Source organism: Oncorhynchus mykiss, chromosome 24 (genome assembly GCF_057628025.1).
Source record: "Oncorhynchus mykiss isolate SJ-2025 chromosome 24, ASM5762802v1, whole genome shotgun sequence".
Lineage (NCBI taxonomy): Eukaryota > Metazoa > Chordata > Actinopteri > Salmoniformes > Salmonidae > Oncorhynchus > Oncorhynchus mykiss.
Genome location: NC_143045.1, coordinates 15296382 through 15319453, shown reverse-complemented (window position 1 = coordinate 15319453; position 23072 = coordinate 15296382). Strand labels below are relative to the sequence as shown.

Below are 23072 nucleotides of genomic sequence, written 5' to 3'. Positions count from 1 at the left end.
TTGAAATGCTATTAGCGCGCTCCACCGCTAACTAGCTAGCCATTTCACATCGGTTACACACACACACACACACACACACACACACACACAACTACTCATAACAACAAGATATTCCCTGGGAGCTAATAATATCAGTCAATATGGTGCAGGTGTAACAGAGGTAATTTATTGAAGACAAGTGACCTTGCCTGAGGCTTTAGCTCAGCGGACTAACACAGTCTTGTACCGGACACTCAGTTGGTCAACAGTCCCAGCTCAAGGAACAGAGCTTTCTCCAGAGAGCCTGTGTTAAGAGGAAGACACACCATAATGAAGGTCGATAGTGTGTGGTTGATCACGTTCTGGGTGTCGATTAACAGTGGCGATTCAACGTGTAGAATCATCCGGGAAATGAACAGAAAAAGCTTAGAACTCTTCATCGACCCGGTCTATTTAGCTCTCCTGCCAGCTCTGTCTCTGGGGTGAAATTAGCTCTCCAAACCAACAGCAGCTGTTTCCTCAGTGACAGACCCTCTGTTGTCCAGGAAATGGAGGAACATAATAAACCTTGTTTCAGACGACAGATCAGAGCCCTCTCTGTAATGTGATAATTCAGTGAGATAGGGGTATGGAGTTAGATCACGTCAGTAAGATCCCTCCACAGCTTGAAGTATCACCAATGGTGCTGCCCACTTGGTAACTTTTCGGCAGTGCAGTAATCGTCAAGCAAGGCAGTCGTGGCTTGCAAAGCAAAGGACTACTATTTTGAGCCATTGTACGGACAGGGACAGTAGAGGATGTGAACCCGTTAGCAACACAGTGACGTCCTCACACTAGTAGCTAGGGGTTAGGGGTAAGGAGCTAGGCAGAGCCAGTCTGAAGTGGTGGAAAGTTGAACACAGAAAGTTAAGAGCAGTGGGACTAATGCTAATGATTCCCTATGAACTCAGTGGAAAAAAATACACACTGCCATCTCAGAAGGGCCACACCAACACACACACACACACACACCAAATAGGAGTCGGAAACAATAATAAACTCCAAATCATTCCGGTTTGTGTTTGTGGTGGGGGAAAATTGTAAATCCTTCTCGATCAGGTCACTAATCACATCCTCCTACTGCACGTCACACACCCAAGGCAAACCCACGCACAGCATGCACACAGCATGCACACAGCATGCACACAGCATGCACACAGCCAGAGAGTCTTACCTTTTGCCACAGAGTTTCTCTGGATGCCAGGGAGGAGCATGCAGCTACGAACCAACAGTTCCCCAGCTGGCCCTGGAGGAGGTCATGAGCACTGATACCATTCACAAACAACTTGGGGTTATCACACAGCTCCTATAGAGAAGAAGACAACATGGGGTTATCACACAGCTCCCTACAGAGAAGAAGACAACTTGGGGTTATCACACAGCTCCTATAGAGAAGAATACAACTTGGGGTTATCACACAGCTCCTATAGAGAAGAAGACAACATGGGGTTATCACACAGCTCCTATTTGAGTTCAGAGCAGTCGGACTGTGTGCCCTTGTATCAGATTGTAAATGAAATGAACACAGCTCCTATAGAGGGGGGAAAGATAACATGGGGTTAACACACAGAGGGGGAGGGTGGGAGAGAGAGACAGAGAGGAAGATGAAGACGAGATCCGGTATTGTTTCTGAGATGCTTATAAGAAGAAGCCAAGAAACCCATTAGGTCTCTCTCTTCCTCTCCTCCCTCGATCCATCAATCCTTAATTAATTGCACTCAGACTGTTTTGTGGCTGTGCTGCGCTCTCGGAGCTGACCACTAATGGCAGAGGGAGGGTTTCCCAACTGTCTGGATGCGTCCCAACTTGCACCCCATTCCCTATTGTGCACTACTTATGACCAGGGCCCAAAGCACTCTTGTCAAAAGTAGTGCACTGTGCAGGGAATATATGTTCCATTTGGGACCTGAAGAACCACAGATCATTAACTCCCTTCTCCAGCCCTTCCCGCTCCACCCCTCAGCCCCAGCAGAAAGTAGGCTCTCTGGGCAGGGTGCAGTAGGACAGTACTAGGCTGTGGTGGTGCTATAGGCCCCAGAGCAGGAACAGGAGAGGATGAGGCAGAGGAAGAGGAGAAGCAGGTCTGACCACACTAAGCTACTCTTTGGGACCCTACTGTGCCAGACACTACTGTAACTAGAGGTTAACAGGGGGATCAGAGGTCTTGTGAAAGACAAAAACTTCTGGTACACTCCCAAAGAAGATCAGTAAGTCTAACACACTGTAGGGTGGATATTTTCTCAACCTGTTCTATGGTTCCCTGCTGTAACCACACACCACTAGCTGCTCTTTCTCTGAACCAGGAGGCCCTCCTAAGGAATTTCACTGGGTGAGAAGTAACATTTTGCCTTGGGCTGGTTCCAACCAGTACACCAGTACTTTATTCACTGTTCCAACCAGTACACCAGTGCTTTATTCACTGTTCCAACCAGTACACCAGTGCTTTATTTACTGGTCCAACCAGTACACCAGTACTTTATTCACTGTTCCAACCAGTACACCAGTGCTTTATTCACTGTTCCAACCAGTACACCAGTGCTTTATTTACTGGTCCAACCAGTACACCAGTACTTTATTTACTGGTCCAACCAGTACTTTATTTACTGGTCCAACCAGTACACCAGTGCTTTATTTACTGTTCCAACCAGTGCTTTATTTACTGGTCCAACCAGTACTTTATTTACTGGACCAACCAGTATACCAGTGCTTTATTTACTGGTCCAACCAGTACACCAGTACTTTATTTACTGGTCCAACCAGTACTTTATTTACTGGTCCAACCAGTACACCAGTGCTTTATTTACTGGTCCAACCAGTACACCAGTACTTTATTTACTGGTCCAACCAGTACACCAGTGCTTTATTTACTGTTCCAACCAGTACACCAGTGCTTTATTTACTGTTCCAACCAGTACACCAGTACTTTATTCACTGTTCCAACCAGTACACCAGTGCTTTTTTCACTGGTCCAACCAGTACACCAGTGCTTTATTTACTGGTCCAACCAGTACTTTATTTACTGGTCCAACCAGTACTTTATTTACTGGTCCAACCAGTACACCAGTACTTTATTTACTGGTCCAACCAGTACACCAGTACTTTATTTACTGGTCCAACCAGTCTGCTGTTACAACCTCTCTTACCTGGACAATCATACTGTAACCATAGCTGTAGAATAATAGCAGATTATAAAAAACCTAGAACAACTTATATCATGGGAGCGGCATGTACTGTAACTAACAGATTCATAACTGAACATACCTAGATACACACACTCACAGCTGTGAATCAGAACAGACAGACAGTCAGAGACGGTAGGTAGGTAGTCACCAGAGTGTTGCTGTTTGTTTTACCTGACTGTCATGATGACTCTCCCCCAGGACGGACTGTCTAATCTACACCTCAAATGCTCTCTCTACACTTCTCAATTTCTACCCATACCTCTCTCTACCTATCGCTCTCTATTTCTCAATTTCTACCCATATCTCTCTCTATTTCTCAATTTCTACCCATACCGCTCTCTCTCTACATATCGCTCTCTATTTCTCCCCATACCGCTCTCTCTCTACATATCGCTCTCTAGCTACATATCGCTCTCTATTTCTACCCATACCGCTCTCGCTCTACATATCGCTCTCTATTTCTACCCATACCGCTCTCTCTCTACATATCGCTCTCCATTTCTACCCATACCGCTCTCTCTCTACATATCGCTCTCTATTTCTCCCCATACCGCTCTCTCTCTACATATCGCTCTCTATTTCTCCCCATACCGCTCTCTCTCTACATATCGCTCTCTATTTCTACCCATACCGCTCTCTCTACATATCGCTCTCTATTTCTACCCATACCGCTCTCTCTCTACATATCGCTCTCTATTTCTCCATTTCTACCCATACCGCTCTCTCTCTACATATCGCTCTCTATTTCTCCCCATACCGCTCTCTCTCTACATATCGCTCTCTATTTCTCCCCATACCGCTCTCTCTCTACATATCGCTCTCTATTTCTACCCATACCGCTCTCTCTCTACATATCGCTTTCTATTTCTACCCATACCGCTCTCTCTCTACATATCGCTCTCCATTTCTACCCATACCGCTCTCTCTCTACATATCGCTCTCTATTTCTACCCATACCGCTCTCTCTCTACATATCGCTCTCCATTTCTACCCATACCGCTCTCTCTCTACTTCTACCCATACCGCTCTCTCTACATATCGCTCTCTATTTCTACCCATACCGCTCTCTCTCTACATATCACTCTCTATTTCTACCCATACCGCTCTCTCTCTACCCATACCGCTCTCTCTCTACATATCGCTCTCTATTTCTACCCATACCGCTCTCTCTCTACATATCGCTCTCCATTTCTACCCATACCGCTCTCTCTCTACATATTGCTCTCTATTTCTACCCATACCGTTCTCTCTCTACATATCGCTCTCTATTTCTACCCATACCGCTCTCTCTCTACATATCGCTCTCTATTTCTACCCATACCACTCTCTCTCTACATATCGCTCTCTATTTCTCCATTTCTACCCATACCTCTCTACCCTGCTCTCTCTCACTACCTCTAATGCCCTCCAACTCATTTGTTTCTTCTTGCCTAACTCTGGCGTTAAAATGCCTATTTACTCTGTTGCATCTTACTGCGCAATCACCAGCCCAGCAACTTCAAAACTTGATCTCCACTATAAAAAGCATTTAGACATGATCTCACATTTCTTTTAGACTAACATTTAGTTTAACAGTGGAGATTTGTATAAACCTTGCTGTCTGTCTCTCCAACATTTGCAAAAAAAAAATCAATATTCAAATTCGACCTCCTGTCGTCCCATAGTAATGAACGTGTCAGAAGTCGGGACTAGACAGACAGGCAGCGTTTCTCAGCCAGATTAAATCATGATTCAGCTGGTATCATTTTTATGAATATATACAAAAAAATGTCAATAGAAAAAAGGTCAAACAAAATGAAGTGCATCTAGTTGGCAGTCTTCCCAGTCTGAATTGATTGTGTTAGCTGTGTTGTTGGCTAGCTCCTCTGAACAACAGTGTCCTGACAAGTGAGCACATTTACTATGCCAGGCGAAATTGCGCCTCATTAGCTTATTGTTATGGATGTATCCAAATAAATGTCACTAGAAAACAGCTTAAACAAATGCAAATGCAGCTACTGTTATTATTCTGGCTGCACTTTGACGTGTAAGTTAGCCGTAGTTGGCTAGATAGCAAGCAAGGGATAAGAACGTTGGTAGCCAGTATGGCAGATAAATACAGAACGACTGGGTCGCGTCTCTAGCAACCCTACATTTGTGTTGGGACTATATCTTGTGGAAGGATGAAATAGTATGAATAAATTAATCAAAATAAACGTTCATGAAAATGTCAATAATTGTTTTTAATATGTTGGTAACCCGTTGTATAAAAGTGATAATGCCCGAGAAGCCGGTGTTTGGCACAGGCCTAACAACACCCATGCCAATATATCCTCCAAACACCGGCTTCTCTGGAATTATCACTTAATTATTCCCTGCCCCACACTCTTTCACCTTCTCTCACCACCCACCTCTCTTTCTTTGAACAGCAGTGAGATGACATACCTCAGTCAGATGCTTATTCAAACACCTTAACTCCAGGGCTGGCACAATTACCGTGTAACTGACGGTTCTGGATGAAGACCGTCATGACAATAAAATAACAAACAGCTGACTGAAGACGGGTTGGTCGGGTATTCGTGCGGTTGAGTCCGTTGCCGTTGCTGCGATAACATGGACTCTTAAAAACAGTGATTACCAGATTCGCGGTGATGTGGTGAGCAAGAAAATACCCTCCCTCTGGCTAGAAACTCATTACAAGTTTTGAAAATCTGTTATTTTGTATTAATTTTAATCCTACCCTGTGATGTCAGAGATCATTTTGGGGGGACCTTTCATATATTTTTAACCACAGATCATATAAACAAACTGTTTTCACATTTGTAGACACTGGTTTGGTGCTGGAGATGATGCATATGAAGTTGAAAAGTTAACTCTCCTATTTCCCCCGGACAAACACACCCACCCCTCAAGTCAGTGTGTGGTACCTTAGGTCTCTTCCAGGTGATGGTTCCTATGCGGTTGGTCTTGTAGAACAGAGACTGGTCCGTAGCCGGAAACACAGAGTCTTCAAACAGGACTCGACGCTGCTGGCACTCCCTACGCAGGGAGGAATAGCCCTGGCTTTCATATGGCACCACCATCACCCTGCTGAAACACACACACACAGTTATATACACACACATGGGATGGAAAAACACTTCTAGCAGAAACTTGAACAACTAAAACCAGAAAAAGCACGTAGAAATTATAATGCACCTATAACGTTAAATTTTAAAATAAGAGACAACTAACAATCACCTAAAGAAAAGCTTGACAACCAGGGAGAATTCAAAAATCCCGAAATAATGATTTTAGCAGTATTGACTTCGTTATTGTTTGAACAGAAGAACACTGCATTAGTCATAGAAAATGCATAGAATTGCAGGAAATTAGCTTTAAAACTGCAACATTTTTTCTCAGTTCCATGGAGAAATGTGTAGAATGATAGCCAATTTCCTATCTCACCCGCAGGGTGGGGGTGGGGATTACCAACTCAAGTCCTGTTGTAAATCAAGTTGAGAAGATTCAGATCTCCATCTCCAATATTCACCAAAGGAATGTCCTTTGTTTCAAGATACTTTTTCCCACCGAAACTCTAACACGTTCAAAAGCAAATACTGGAATAATATTTCTAACATAGAACGTGGGGAATGGTCAGAGGCGATCTATAGAACACTAATGTCATTTTGTTTGTTATTTTGTGATGTCATTAAAAATGTTAGAAAGGAAATACTGTAACTTGGAAAGAATACCCACTATATGTGTTGTCCATGTAATATGAAAAATGAATGTATTTTTGTTAAGAGGGGGGGGGGGGGGGGGGGGGTGATTTTAGGAGCCATAAGAGATAATGTAAATCAACTAACTTTGCATAGTGACAAGTCCCAACCCTGAGTGAGGTCAGAGAGCATGTCAGCCTGACAGAACCGCCCTTTCGTACCAGCTGTATAAAATTATGGGTTAACTTCTTGGTGACAGGGGGCAGTATTTTCACGTCCGGATGAAATGCATGCCCAAATTCAACTGCCTGCTACTCATCCCCAGAAGATAAGATATGCATATTATTAGTAGATTTGGATAGAAAACACTCTGAAGTTTATAAAACTGTTTGAATCATGTCTGTGAGTATAACAGAACTTATGTAGCAGGCGAAACCCATAGGAAAAACCATTCAGATTTCTTTTTTTGGGGTCACTCTCTTTTCAATTAAATTTCATTGGGAATCCAGATTTCTAAGGGACCTTCTTGCAGTTCCTACCGCTTCCAGTGGATGTCACCAGTCTTTAGAAATTGGTTGAGGTTTTTCCCTTTGTGCAATGAAGAAGTAGCCCTGTTCAAAACGAGGGTCACTTCAAGTGTACAGTTTGTTAGAGGCGCATGACCAGAAAAGTAGCGTCAGTTTGTCTTCTTCCTGTATTGAACAGATCATCCCGTCTTCAATTAGATAGATTATTTACTTTAAAGGGGGGGGGGGGGGGGAATAATAAATAAAATAAGTTGTATTACAAAAGTAGTTTGAAATGTTTTGGCAAAGTTTACAGGTAACTTTTGAGATATTTTGTCACGTTGCGCAAGTTGGAACCAGTGTTTTTCTGGATCAAACGCGGAAAACAAATGGACATTTTGGATATATATCAACGGAATTAATCGAACAAAAGGACCATTTGTGATGTTTATGGGACATATTGGAGTGCCAACAGAAGAAGTTCGTCTAAGGTAAGGCATGATTTATATTTTTATTTCTGCGTTTTGTGTCGCGCCTGCATGGTTGAAATATGTTCTCTCTTTTGTTTACGGAGGTGCTATCCTCAGATAATAGCATTGTTTGCTTTCGCCGAAAAGCCTTTTTGAAATCTGACATGTTGGCTGGATTCACAACACGTGTAGCTTTAATTTGGTATCTTACATGTGTGATTGCATGAAAGTTTGATTTTTATAGTAATTTATTTGAATTTGGCGCTCTGCATTTTCTCTGGCTTTTGGCTAGCGTCCCACATATTCCAGAGGCCTTTCTGGTCTTAGGTGTTCCGCTAGCGACCCACCTCGACAAAATCAGGTGAAATTGCAGAGTGCCAAATTCAAAATACAGAAATAGTCATAATAAACATTCATAAAAAATACAAGTGTTATACATCAGCTTAAAGATTAACTTCTTGTTAAAAAAAAAGGATTTACGGCGAAAGTATATCATGCGATTATCTGAGGACAGCATCCCACTTACAAAAGCATACAAACATTTTACAACCAAGTAAAGCAATTACAAAAGTCAGAAATAGCGATAAAATTAATCACTTACCTTTGAAGATCTTCATATGGTTGCAGTCACAAGAGTCCCAGCTACAAAATAAATGGTCGTTTTGTTAGATAAAGTCCCTCTTTATATCCCAAAGTTTTGTTGGCGCGTTTTGTTCAGTAATCCACTGGCTCAAAGCTGGTCAAAACATGCAGACAAATACATCCTAATAGTACCGGTAAAGTTTGTCGAAACATGTCAAACGATGTTTATAATTTATCCTCAGGTTGTCAATTGTCTAAATAATCAATAATATTTCAACTGGACAATAGAGTATGCAATAGAAAGGAAAAACAATGAAGGGCGCGCACTCGGTCACGTGCGCAAACCAGCACTGCATGATTCTACAGTCCACTGAGAGAAAGGGTCTCATTCTTCTTCATTTTTCAGAAAACAAGCCTGAAACAATGTCTAAAGACAGTTGACGTCTAGTGGAAGCCAAAGGAACTGCAATCTAACCCATTAGATACTCTATAGGCATTCAATTGAAAATACCCACATCAAAAAAATCCCACCTCCTGGATGGATTTTCCTCAGGTTGCCATATCAGTTGTTATACTCACAGACATTATTTTAACAGTTTTGGAAACTTTAGTGTTTTCTATCCTAATCTACCAATTATATACACTGCTCAAAAAAAATAAAGGGAACACCAAAATAACACAATCCTAGTTCTGAATGAATTAAATATTCTTATTAATTACTTTTTTCTTTACATAGTTGAATGTGCTGACAACAAAAATCACACAAAAATTATCAATGGAAATCAAATGTATCAACCCATGGAGGTCTGGATTTGGAGTCACACTCAAAATTAAAGTGGAAAACCACACTACAGGCTGATCCAACTTTGATGTAATGTCCTTAAAACAAGTCAAAATGAGCCTCAGTAGTGTGTGTGGCCTCCACGTGCCTGTATGACCTCCCTACAACGCCTGGGCATGCTCCTGATGAGGTGGCGGATGGTCTCCTGAGGGATCTCCTCCCAGACCTGGACTAAAGCATCCAACTCCTGGACAGTCTGTGGTGCAATGTGGCGTTGGTGGATGGAGTGAGACATGATGTCCCAGATGTGCTCAATTGGATTCAGGTCTGGGGAACGGGCGGGCCAGTCCATAGCATCAATGCCTTCCTCTTGCAGGAACTGCTGACACACTCCAGCCACATGAGGTCTAGCATCGTCTTGCATTAGGAGGAACCCAGGGCCAACCGCACCAGCATATGGTCTCACAAGGGGTCTGAGGATCTCATCTTGGTACCTACAGTGCCTTGCGAAAGTATTCGGCCCCCTTGAACTTTGCGACCTTTTGCCACATTTCAGGCTTCAAACATAAAGATATAAAACTGTATTTTTTTGTGAAGAATCAACATCAAGTGGGACACAATCATGAAGTGGAACGACATTTATTGGATATTTCAAACTTTTTTAACAAATCAAAAACTGAAAAATTGGGCGTGCAAAATTATTCAGCCCCCTTAAGTTAATACTTTGTAGCGCCACCTTTTGCTGCGATTACAGCTGTAAGTCGCTTGGGGTATGTCTCTATCAGTTTTGCACATCGAGAGACTGACATTTTTTCCCATTCCTCCTTGCAAAACAGCTCGAGCTCAGTGAGGTTGGATGGAGAGCATTTGTGAACAGCAGTTTTCAGTTCTTTCCACAGATTCTCGATTGGATTCAGGTCTGGACTTTGACTTGGCCATTCTAACACCTGGATATGTTTATTTTTGAACCATTCCATTGTAGATTTTGCTTTATGTTTTGGATCATTGTCTTGTTGGTAAACAAATCTCCGTCCAAGTCTCAAGTCTTTTGCAGACTCCATCAGGTTTTCTTCCACAATGGTCCTGTATTTGGCTCCATCCATCTTCCCATCAATTTTAACCATCTTCCCTGTCCCTGCTGAAGAAAAGCAGGCCCAAACCATGATGCTGCCACCACCATGTTTGACAGTGGGTATGGTGTGTTCAGGGTGATGAGCTGTGTTGCTTTTACACCAAACATAACGTTTTGCATTGTTGCCAAAAAGTTCAATTTTGGTTTCTTCTGACCAGAGCACCTTCTTCCACATGTTTGGTGTGTCTCCCAGGTGGCTTGTGGCAAACTTTAAACTACACTTTTTATGGATATCTTTAAGAAATGGCTTTCTTCTTGCCACTCTTCCATAAAGGCCAGATTTGTGCAATATACGACTGATTGTTGTCCTATGGACAGAGTCTCCCACCTCAGCTGTAGATCTCTGCAGTTCATCCAGAGTGATCATGGGCCTCTTGGCTGCATCTCTGATCAGTCTTCTCCTTGTATGAGCTGAAAGTTTAGAGGGACGTCCAGGTCTTGGTAGATTTGCAGTGGTCTGATACTCCTTCCATTTCAATATTATCGCTTGCACAGTGCTCCTTGGGATGTTTAAAGCTTGGGAAATCTTTTTGTATCCAAATCCGGCTTTAAACTTCTTCACAACAGTATCTCGGACCTGCCTGGTGTGTTCCTTGTTCTTCATGATGCTCTCTGCGCTTTTAACGGACCTCTGAGACTATCACAGTGCAGGTGCATTTATACGGAGACTTGATTACACACAGGTGGATTGTATTTATCATCATTAGTCATTTAGGTCAACATTGGATCATTCAGAGATCCTCACTGAACTTCTGGAGAGTGTTTGCTGCACTGAAAGTAAAGGGGCTGAATAATTTTGCACGCCCAATTTTTCAGTTTTTGATTTGTTAAAAAAGTTTGAAAGATCCAATAAATGTCGTTCCACTTCATGATTGTGTCCCACTTGTTGATTCTTCACAAAAAAATACAGTTTTATATATTTATGTTTGAAGCCTGAAATATGGCAAAAGGTTGCAAAGTTCAAGGGGGACGAATACTTTCGCAAGGCACTGTAATTGGCAGTCAGGCTACCTCTGGCGAGCACATGGAGGGCTATGCGGCCCCCCAAAGAAATGCCACCCCACAGCATGACTGACACACTGCCAAACCGGTCATGCTGGAGGATGTTGCAGGCAGCAGAACGTTCTCCACAGCGTCTCCAGACTGTCACGTCTGTCACATGTGCTCAGTGTGAACCTGCTTTCATCTGTAAAGAGCACAGGGCGCCAGTGGCGAATTTGCCAATCTTGGTGTTCTCTGGCAAACGCCAAACGTCCTGCACGGTGTTGGGCTGTAAGCACAACCCCCACCTGTGGACATCGGGCCCTCATACCACCCTCATGGAGTCTGTTTCTGACCGTTTGAGCAGACACATGGACATTTGTGGCCTGCTGGAGGTCATTTTGCAGGGCTCTGGCAGTGCTCGTCCTGCTCCTCCTTGCACAAAGGCGGAGGTAGCAGTCCTGCTGCTGGGTTGTTGCCCTCCTAAGGCCTCCTCCATGTCTCCTGATGTACTGGCCTGTCTCCTGGTAGCGCCTCCATGCTCTGGACACTACACTGACAGACACAGCAAACCTTCTTGCCACAGCTCGCATTGATGTGCCATCCTGGATGAGCTGCACTACCTGAGCCACTTGTGTGGGTTGCAGACTCCATCTCATGCTACCACTAGAGTGAAAGCACCGCCAGCATTCAAGTGACCAAAACATCAGCCAGGAAGCATAGGAACTGAGAAGTGGTCTGTGGTCACCACCTGCAGAACCACTCCTTTATTGGGGGTGTCTTGCTAATTGCCTATAATTTCCACCTGTTGTCTATTCCATTTGCACAACAGCATGTGACATTTATTGTCAAGCAGTGGTGCTTCCTAAGTGGACAGTTTAATTTCACAGAAGTGTGATTGACTTGGAGTTACATTGTGTTGTTTAAGTGTTCCCTTTATTTTTTTGAACAGTGTATTTACTTTGGGCACGCTTTTCATCCAGACGTCGAAATACTGCCCCCAAGCCATAAGAAGTTAAAGAACCGCTCTCGCGGTGCCCCAGATCCTAATGAGTTAATTGTTACATTATTAATTTGGTAACAATTAAACAGTTAGGTAATTAGATAAATAACAGGATAGTCCCTTTTTGATCGAGAAGAAACCCTGGTATTGGTAGCACAGGAGGTTGGTGGACGGCTCATGGTAATGGCTGGAGCAGAATAGTATCAAACATGTTTTTGATGGTTTTGCTCCGGCAATTATTATGAGCCGTTCTCCCCTCCGCAGCCACCAGTGAGGAGGGGAAAGGAGAAGGGAGTGGTCGGTTCGCAACAGCTAGAAGTACTAACTACACTGAACAAAAATACCTTAGCTTTAAGGCTACATTTTTGTGGTGGGGAGTCTATGAGATTTATGCCAAGAAGAAGGCAAACAAGAGAAGGGGGTTTGTGTGTGCGTGTGTGTGTGAGACAGAGTCCTATTATCTACATTGTACACTGACTCCTCCCATTGAAAGTAGAGCAAAATAAGCACGGTTGTTAAAGGATATCCTCTTATTCAACACACACCATATGAGTCACACCATAACAACATAATTCTCCAATCATGTGACACATCCAGACAAGAGACACTCCTAGTCTACCCATGGATCACTGGGAGTAACCCGATCCACCTCTAATGTTAGATCAGAGGTTCCCAGACCTTTTAGCAGTGTGCTTAGCATAGAGTATGTCTGCTAAACACACACAAACTGCTACAGTTCACTGGTCTGACAGTCAACAGGACTCTCTGGTAGTCATGGAGATGCTTATTGGACAAAGTCAGGCAGTCTGTAATCATGTTAGTGTTTGACAAGCCTGTTAGAGACAGAACACACACTACACAATGCAGACAAACACTATGCACACTAGTACACACACAGGGTTTACCATAGACCTCTCCTGGAGAAGAGAGGAGGGGAAAGAAGAGGGATGAAGGGAGTGGTCAGTTCACAACAGCTAGCAGTACTAACTACACTGAACAAAAATAAACAGAACATGTAAAGTGTTAGTCCCATGTTTCATGAGCTAAAATAAAAAATCCCAGAAATGTTCCACAAGCACAAAAAGCTTTTTCTCTCAAATTTGGGTCACTAATTTTTTTACATCCCTGTTAGTGAGCATTTCTCCTTTGCCAAGATAATCCATCCACCTGACAGGTGTGGCATGTCAAGAAGCTGATTAAACAGCATGATCATTACACAAGGTGCACCTTGTGCAGGGGACAATAAAAGGCCACTCTAAAATGTGCAGTTTTGTCACACAACACAATGCCACAGGCGTCTCAAGTTGAGGGAGAGTACAATTGGCATGCTGACTGCAAGAATGTCCACCAGAGCTGTTGCCAGATAATTGAATGTTAACTTCTCTACCATAAGCTGCCTCCAACATTGTTTAAAAAAAAAAAAAAAGTTTAAAAAAAAGCCACATTTTCTATTTCACCTTTATTTAACCAGGTAGGTTAGTTGAGAACAAGTTCTCATTTACAACTGCGTCCTGGCCAAGATAAAGCAAAGCAGTGCGACACAAACAACAACAAAAACAAACATACAGTCAATAATACAATAGAAAAAAAGTATATATATACAGTGTGTGCAAATGAGGTAGAATAAGGGAGGTAAGGCAATACATAGGCCATGGTGGTGAAGTAATTACAATATAGCAATTAAACACTGGAATGGTAGATGTGCAGAAGATGAATGTGCAAGTCGAGATACTGGGGTGCAAAGGAGCAAAATAAATACGGGTGGGTGCTGCTATGGTGACCAGTGAGCTGAGATAAGGCGGGGCTTTACCTAGCAAAGACTTATAGATGATCTGGAGCCAGTGGGTTTGACAACGAATATGAAGCGAGGGCCAGCCAACGAGAGCATATATAGTGGTCGGTAGAATATGGTGTTTTGGTGGTAAAATGGATGGCACTGTGATAGACTGCATCCAATTTGCTGAGTAGAGTGTTGGAGGCTATTTTGTAAATTACATCGCCAAAGTCAAGGATCGGTAGGATAGTCAGTTTTACGAGGGTATGTTTGGCAGCATGAGTGAAGGGTGCTTTGTTTGCGAAATAGGAAGCCGATTCTAGATTTAATTTTGGATTGAATATGCTTAAATGCGAGTCTGGAAGGAGAGTTTACAGTCTAACCAGACACCTAGGTATTTGTAGTTGTCCACATATTCTAAGTCAGAACCGTCCAGAGCAGTGATGCTGGACGGGTGGGCAGGTGTGGGCAGCGATCGGTTGAAGAGCACGCATTTAATTTTACTTGCATTTAAGAGCAGTTGGAGGCCACGGAAGGAGAGTTGTATGGCATTGAAGCGCGTCTGGAGGTTATCTAACACAGTGTCCAAAGAAGGGCCAGAAATATACAGAATGGTGTCGTCTGTGTATAGGTGGATCAGAGAATCACCAGCAGCAAGAGCGACATCATTGATGTATATAGAATGTATACAGAGGCAGTACGTCCAACTGGCATCACAACTGCAGACCACGTGTAACCATGCCAGACCAGGACTTCCACACCCGGCTTCATCATCTGTGGGATCGTCTGAGGAGGGTTGGGGGTGCTGAGGAGTATTTCTGTCTGTCTTTTGCGGAGAAAAACTCATTCTGATTGGCTGGGCCTGGCTCCCCAGTGGGTGCACCTCTGCCCTGTCATGTGAAATCCATAGATTAGGGCCTCATGAATGTATTTCAATTGACTGATTTCCTTAAATGAACTGTAACTCAGTAAAATCTTTGAAATTGTTGCATGTTGCATTTATATTTTGTTCTGTGTATACTACTACAGGAATACTGTATGCAGTTCAGTCAAGCACTGCTACTGGTTGGACTTAGTCTACTGGAGGTCTAGATGGAGCTGTCACTGGTACTACCTATACCCATTTCTTCCTTACAAATCTGAGGGAGTAGGAACTAGGGAAGGGGACTACGGGTATGAATGGAACATGGCCAGCCTAGCTGTGGGTTCTGTCTGGGAAGGGGACTATTGGGTACTGTCAAAATCACTACTACTCTCTGTCCCCTCCAAATCCATCTCTATCGCGCTCATTCTCTTCGTCCTTTTACGTACATTCTTCTTCCCGTTTGCGCCGCCTGTTTGTTTTCATTCTGTCTCACTGTCAGTCTCTTTCCTTTCTTTCTCCATTCGTTCTATCCCAAACTCATCATGTATCACTCTTTGTATCTATCTTTACCACTAGAAAGACCAACAGTAGCCTAATCATGATCCACCTGTCTCAATCAATGAGAGAAGATTTGAAATAGACAAGATGGCAGCATACTCATAGTTGGATTACATCACGGAGCAAAACATGTATTTAATAACGGAGCATTTTCTAAAATTCAAAACGAACCACCTGCAACTGGACTTAAACATTTTAGAAGATACATGTTTAGCTGAACCGAGAACGAAGATAGTATCACCAAGTTAAGTCTAAAATGCTCTGTGCTACGCCAAACAGTAGAGGCTAATGGAGCATCACATTAGCCCATTACAATCTGCTTGCTACTCTAACCACAACACCAACCCAATGTTAGCCGAGGCTGTGACTGGCACGATGTGTGGGTGTTCTTCAGGCATAACACCGTAACAGACATGGCAGTCTGACTGAACTGGCAGAGACAAACTATACTACAACCGTGGCTTTGTTCACAGTTCTGTCCCATTGAACAGTGAAGTCCTACATGACTCATCAGGCTTTAGAACTTCTGAGGAGAAGTGAGGTGGAGAGAGAAAGAATGTCAGGATTCATAACAGACCTCCACAGCCTGGGCCAAAGGTAGTAGCTCTGCTCACTAAGTCTAAACACTACTGGAATTGTAAACACATTGTACAGATGCTGCAGCTGCTGGGAGGAAACTCTTACTAAAAAAGGATTGCGGTTTTGAACCTGCATTAAACGTGCCGTACCTGCAGTCCACTATGGTATTTTGGAAGCAGTAATTGCAGAACAACTGCAGTTAGACTTCAAAATTACTGAGGAAAAAAAGAATTAATTTTGGATGCAGTTACACTGCATTCTGACTGCAATCATTTTTTTGTATTCTGCTCTCCAGCCACACACACACATGGGAATAGTAGGCAATTTAACTGAAATGACGCGCGAAAACACGTGTTTTATACTTGCTGAACACAGTTGGTGGCCAAGTAAAAGTAAACTCCATGATGTACTGTACTTCACAATAACGGAGTTGCACAACGACTTGTATGGGCGGACTAGAGTTCTGACATCACATAAAATCACGTTTATTTTTAAAAAAGTCCTGTTTTTGATTTTAGGTTACGCCCGAGCTCCAGTCCACGCTCAACTCCGTTGATGTGAAGTAGGCCTACATCATGGAATATCATTTTACTTGGCTGACGGTTGGTAAAATCGTATGCTCTAGAAAAGTTCAGATACGTTTACACACATTCAAATGTATCCATATTTGCTGTAGGCTATGCTCGAGAAAAGTTGAAGTATGTTCATCCATCGTCAAACCGACTGTCTGCTTTAATTAGCCTAGTTTACCTTGGAAGAGTTGACTCCCTCGATGACGTATTCGTTTCTGTCCTACTGGGGCTTCAGTCGGAGTGATCCCTTGTTCCCTCCCGGTGGCTGCTCTTCTGGTGCATGAGCTCCTCGGGACTCACTTGCTGTCTCTTTATCTCTCTCTCACACACACACACACACACACAGGGGAGGGTGTCTTAACGGCTGGAGCTGAGCTCAAGCTACTCTGGTTCCCTGACTATGTTGATCCGAAACATGTGGTGTTTTATTTTAGTGCCTACTGCTCCAGTGACATGATGAAGTTGAAATCAAAGCTCTTAAATATTAACTGGAGCCAACTGTTTTTCATATAAAACATTTGAGAATAAATATAGTCTATTTTTGCCTAGTCATTTAAAAAAAATGTGTGACGTTTATCTTACTTGGACCCCATTTCCGTTAGATTGTGGGCAAAACGCCTCACCTCACTCTTCATAAAGAATTTCCACTCCTAAAACAACTTCGCAAACCAATATATATATTTTTCAGAATTAGGTCTAATTCGTTTCAAAACGCACAAATAAATATATAATGTTGGTGTACAATGTTTTCGAAGATGTATGCCTGCACTGTAGCATGCGTTTAGGCTGCGTTTACACAAGCAGCCCAATTCTGATCTTTTTACACCAACTGTCTGTTTGAACAAATCTAATTGCAGCCAGTATACAGCAGCCACTATGCAGCAGATCGGTCAATTTGCCATTCTGGAAACAATGTAAAACTTTCATCTAACCAGTACAGTTTGTTTGGAAACAACATGTTTTTCACGTCTGTGGTATTTACAGTACTGCAGCGCCCTCCGGTGGCCATCGGGTGAAACGACAGCAGCGTAATGTACTGTGGAGTAGAGCCAGTGACCGAGGTGACGCTGTGTCATTAATGTTTAACCCCAAGGTACCGGAGTCACCGGACATATGAAAAGTCATGTGAGAAACTGCACTTTACACTATACTGAACTGAAGAAAGACAACATTCACATCCGACAACGGGGGAGATGGACATGAAACATCTAACTTGTTAATTTAATTTAAGACGGTTTGTTGTATAAGGAGATATACAGAACAAACTACACAGTAAGTCATAATGATATTGTGATGAGGATCATTGTATTGTAATATTATTTTTCCCAGAAGACTATTACTTATTCACACAATGTGTTTCAATGAAGGACTATGCCAAGAGAAACTATATCAAATACTTGTTTGATTGGTTAATTGATTTATTGATTGATTGCTTTATTATTTGTTGAATATAAAAACATGTTACTTGTCATGGGTCCATATATGATGAGGTATTTGTGGCATTCTGAGAAACATTGTCCTTATTGTGTGTGTGTGTGTAGAGTTGTGGGAATGGGAAGAATTCTGGGGTCTCTGCTGCCAGCAGCTCTGCTGATTGGCTCAGCCCTATGTATGGGTGTGGTCAGTCTAACCCTAAGCCACACCTCTAGGGTCAGAGTTCACAAAGGGAGGAGCCTCACACTGACCTGCATGAACACAACACATGCAGGTGAGATAAAACACACACACAAAAGACTACCTTTGTGGAATGCCACGTACCCCTGTTATACTGGTGTGTGTGTGTGTGTGTGTGTGTGTGTGTGTGTGTGTGTGTGTAGGAGTGGTCCAGTACTGGCACACCCCTTTCGGTCGGGTCCAGAACAGCAGTCTTCATGCCAACCAGAAGGATGTGATTTCTATGCAACGAGATGGTAGCCTGCGGATCCACATTGCTTCTCCTCACCACAGCGGGCTGTACTACTGCCTCCTACTGGCCGGAGGACAAACTACACTCACACCCTACCTGCTGTAAGCACTGTTGTAAGGCAGTCATGTTGTGTTAATACAGTAGTGCACTATATAATAGGGTGCCATTTGGGACTCATACATTCATTCACTCTTTACCTCCCTCAGGACTGCCAGCAGTTCACAGGACCATGCTGTCGAACACAGGCGGGCGGTCAGGAGTATTCTGGGTGGTCATGCAGAGGAGAGGAATGTTACCGTGGTTTCTGACGGTGTGTTTGCGGCGGCGGTGGCAGCATCAGTAATGGTGACGTTCCTGGTGGGGTTCAGCTCTGGAGCTTTGAGCAGGACATTACTGGACAGGTGCATTGCTTTGTCTACCTATATTAAACATTTATTCAACATCTATTCCCCTTTATTTTACATTCGATGAAGATGAAGTTCAGTATCTTCTTCATGTTAGATGGGTCCTCACCCTGAAAGTAGAATATGGGCCAGGAGAAACTAAATCATGGTTAGTTGAAACTTGTAGTGGTTGTTTAAAGAAAACCGAACCATGGATTTGTTTCTCTTGGCCCATAGACTGCTTTCCGTGACAGTAGTATAGCTGTAAAACACTGAACTCCCCATTTAAACAGCATCAATATTAAATACAGATATATTTTACCACAACTCCTCTCTAAGGTGTGTGAATTGGGTGCGTTCGCTAGGACAGGAACGTCGTAACCATGGTGAAACAGTCAACGTGGCATTCCGGAAGGATGTGGAACAAGAGGATGAGGATTACCCTGCCTCGACGACAAGCGTTACCATGGAGAATGTAAGCCCATCTCCACCAGCCAAACCTCAGAGAAGCTTCAGGGGCAAACATCATGAAGAGACTGCTTACCTGGAGGGCTGCTACCAGGGGAGAGGAGAGGAAGGGAGGGAGAGGGGAGGAGAAGAGGGGAGAGAGAGGGGAGGAGAGGAAGGGAGGGAGAGGGGAGGAGAGGAAGGGAGGGAGAGGGGAGGAGAGGAAGGGAGGGAGAGGGGAGGAGAGGAAGGGAGGGAGAGGGGAGGAGAGGAAGGGAGGGAGAGGGGAGGAGAGGAAGGGAGGGAGAGGGGAGGAAAGGAAGGGAGGGAGAGGGGAGGAGAGGAAGGGAGGGAGAGGGGAGGAGAAGAGGGGAGGGAGGTGGGAGGCAGCACAGATGGAAAAGAGAAGAGCAGGAGAGTGAGGGAGGAAGAAAGGAGTGACAGTGAGGAAGGGAGAGAGGGAAAGGAGGGGAGGAATGAAAGTGACAGGGAGGAAGGAAGAAGAGAGAGTGAGGAAGGGAGAGAGGGAAAGGAGGGGAGGACAGAGTGTAAGGAGACAGAGAGTGATGGAAAGATTGAAGAGGGAGGATTTAGAGGTGATAGTAGCAGTGATTCAGAAGAAGGGTCTGTTGGGGTGAGAGAGGGGGGAGTGGAGAGGCAGGGGGAGGGATCAGCTGGAGAAGAGAGGTCTTCTCCTCCCCGGCCCGCCAGACAGAGCCGTGTGATTCGTCTGTACCAGTACGATGAGGAGGGGCATCGCTATAGTCACCTGCCAAACCCCGTCCCCATGGAACGTACTTCCCCTGCTCCACAGGCCAAGCAACGCTCGCTGTCCCTCACCAGGCTCAACACCATCATGGCTGCTGCCACCGCCAGCCCCATGGACCCACAGAACCCCCTGGGCCGAGACTCAGACCCCCAGGACTCAGACCCTGAGGAGAGGGATACAGCCAGTCCAGCCAGCCCATCCCAGGGCCAGGAGAGACCAGTCTTTCAACTGGAGATATGACATACAAGATCTAGGCCTGTATACATAAAGTGTCTCAGAGTAGAGCTGCTGATAAATGATCCAGTCCTAACCTGTCCATATAATCTTAATCATTATGATATAAAAGGCAAAACTGGTTCAAGATCAGCCCTCCTAAACTTGATAGATGCAGCCCGAGCAAAAAGATCTGGGTCATGTTCAGTCAGGCATACAGAGACAATGTACCAAAATGGTTTGAAACAGAAAACAAAAATGTGTGTTTCCTACTGGATAATTTTAACAGTTAGTGCCTTGGCATTTCACTCCATTATGAAACATTTTCTCAATCACAAATTCTCACACACAAATTCCTAGACACACTTAAGATTTTGACTTGTCATCACATCCAGCAGATTCCATTATTGTTTTGTAAAAGCAATTGGAAATAAAACATTACAAGTAAATGTTCAATTTGGATGATTGTGTTGCTGACCTGTTGCACCCTCAACAACCACTGTGATTATTATTATTTGGATGATTGTGTTGCTGACCTGTTGCACCCTCTACAACCACTGTGATTATTATTATTTGGATGATTGTGTTGCTGACCTGTTGCACCCTCAACAACCACTGTGATTATTATTATTTGGATGATTGTGTTGCTGACCTGTTGCACCCTCAACAACCACTGTGATTATTATTATTTGGATGATTGTGTTGCTGACCTGTTGCACCCTCAACAACCACTGTGATTATTATTATTTGGATGATTGTGTTGCTGACCTGTTGCACCCTCTACAACCACTGTGATTATTATTATTTGGATGATTGTGTTGCTGACCTGTTGCACCCTCTACAACCACTGTGATTATTATTATTTGGATGATTGTGTTGACCTGTTGCACCCTCTACAACCACTGTGATTATTATTATTTGGATGATTGTGTTGCTGACCTGTTGCACCCTCTACAACCACTGTGATTATTATTATTTGGATGATTGTGTTGACCTGTTGCACCCTCTACAACCACTGTGATTATTATTATTTGGATGATTGTGTTGCTGACCTGTTGCACCCTCTACAACCACTGTGATTATTATTATTTGGATGATTGTGTTGACCTGTTGCACCCTCTACAACCACTGTGATTATTATTATTTGGATGATTGTGTTGACCTGTTGCACCCTCTATAACCACTGTGATTATTATTATTTGGATGATTGTGTTGCAGACCTGTTGCACCCTCTACAACCACTGTGATTATTATTATTTGGATGATTGTGTTGCTGACCTGTTGCACCCTCTACAACCACTGTGATTATTATTATTTGGATGATTGGGTTGCTGACCTGTTGCACCTTCTACAACCACTGTGATTATTATTATTTGGATGATTGTGTTGACCTGTTGCACCCTCTATAACCACTGTGATTATTATTATTTGACCATGCTGTTCATCTATGAACATTTGAACATCTTGGCCATGCACTGTTATAATCTTAACCTGACACAGCCAGAATATGACTGGCCACCCCTCAGAGCCTGGTTCCTCTCTAGGTTTCTTCCTAGGTTCCTGCCTTTCCAGGGAGTTTTTCCTAGCCACCGTGCTCCTACATCTGCATTGTTTGCTGTTTGGGGTTTTAGGCTGGGTTTCTGTATAGCACTTTGTGACATCGGCTCATGTAAAAAGGGATTTATATATACATTTGATTGATTGTTAATTTAAAGTTAGTCCCTGTGTATTTGGTTCTAACCTTGTCCACAGGTTATGATTGCACATAGCACTAATACGCCTGGAATAACAACTATAGTCTGGCCTATGTTAGAGTGAACAAAAATATAATTATTTGTCTGAATCACAACTGCAAGACAGGGGTACACAAATTAGAGGTAGACAATACAGGAGGAAGTGTTCAGAGGCGATTGATTAAATATTAAGCTGATGGCTAATGATTTGGGACTCGTTCGTGTTCTTTCTATTGGGTTCATTTCCCTCTATTTTATATACACCGAGTGTACAAAACATTGGGAACACCTGCTCTTTCCATAGACTGACCAGGCGAATGCAGGTGAAAGCTATGACCCCTTATTGATGTCACTTGTTAAATCCACTTCAGTGCAGATGAAGGGGAGGAGACAGGTTAAAGAAGGATTCATAAGCTTTGAGACATAGATTGTGTATGTGTGCCATTCAGAGGGTGAATGGGCAAGACAAAATATGGTAGTAGTTGCTAGGCTCACCGGCACCAGTGTCAAGAATTGTAACGCTGCTGGGTTTTTCATGCTCAACATTTTCCGTGTGCATCAATAGTCCACCACCCAAAGGACATCCAGCCAACTTGACAACTGTGGGAATCATTGGAGTCAACATGGGTCAGCATCCCTGTGGAACGCTTTCAACCCCTTATAGTCAATTTGTCGGGGCATGGAGGCTGTTCTGAGGGCAAAACAGGGTGCAGCTCAATATTAGGAAGGTGTTCCTAATGCTTTTTACACTCCATGTATATTTCCATACTGAGGTTGGAATAATACTGTGAAATTGTGAAAATGATGCTGCCCTTTAAGTGTAAGAGCTGTTTGCAAAGACTGCCTGAAATTTCAGCATGTCTTGGTGGGATGGGGTTTTGGCCTGTCTGGTGACATCATCAGGCAGTACATTTGTTAATAGACCAATAAGATAGAGT

The 23072-nt window shown here is 43.4% G+C and overlaps 2 protein-coding genes across 16 annotated transcripts in view; one reads left to right on the top strand and one right to left on the bottom strand.

Annotated features, from left to right (window-relative positions):
• Positions 1 to 17587, bottom strand: part of LOC110503344 (calpain-5) — a 33042-nt gene extending 15455 nt beyond the window's left edge. For 2 of the 11 annotated variants that reach the window (XR_016491338.1, XM_036961335.2), the window contains exons 1-4: positions 16862 to 17299; positions 8458 to 8498; positions 6107 to 6269; positions 1193 to 1324 (exon numbers count right to left, since the gene is read on the bottom strand). Coding sequence is in view for 4 of the 11 variants with exons in the window: in XM_036961335.2 (XP_036817230.2) it covers positions 1193 to 1324; positions 6107 to 6262 (288 nt within the window). In the remaining 7 variants the exon portion in view is untranslated. Of the gene's footprint in view, positions 1 to 1192; positions 1443 to 6106; positions 6270 to 8457; positions 8499 to 16861 lie in introns of all 11 variants that reach the window. The other 9 variants (XR_016491337.1, XM_036961334.2, XR_016491339.1 and 6 more) reach the window with 7 other exon arrangements.
• An 89-nt stretch (positions 17588 to 17676) lies between these two features.
• LOC110503822 (uncharacterized) lies at positions 17677 to 22341 on the top strand. 5 transcript variants are annotated; one of them, XM_090218423.1, is made up of 5 exons: positions 17677 to 17808; positions 18225 to 18391; positions 18501 to 18690; positions 18796 to 18990; positions 19312 to 22341. In XM_090218423.1, exons 2-5 carry the CDS (start codon positions 18235 to 18237, stop codon positions 20426 to 20428), a joined length of 1659 nt encoding a protein of 552 aa, XP_090074549.1. In that variant the 5' UTR covers positions 17677 to 17808; positions 18225 to 18234; the 3' UTR covers positions 20429 to 22341. The 5 variants fall into 5 exon arrangements, with proteins under 5 accessions (XP_090074549.1, XP_090074548.1, XP_090074553.1 ...); XM_090218422.1 differs by having other exon boundaries at positions 17807 to 17955; XM_090218427.1 differs by having other exon boundaries at positions 17807 to 17955; positions 19338 to 19496.
• The last annotated feature ends 731 nt before the right edge of the window (positions 22342 to 23072 follow it).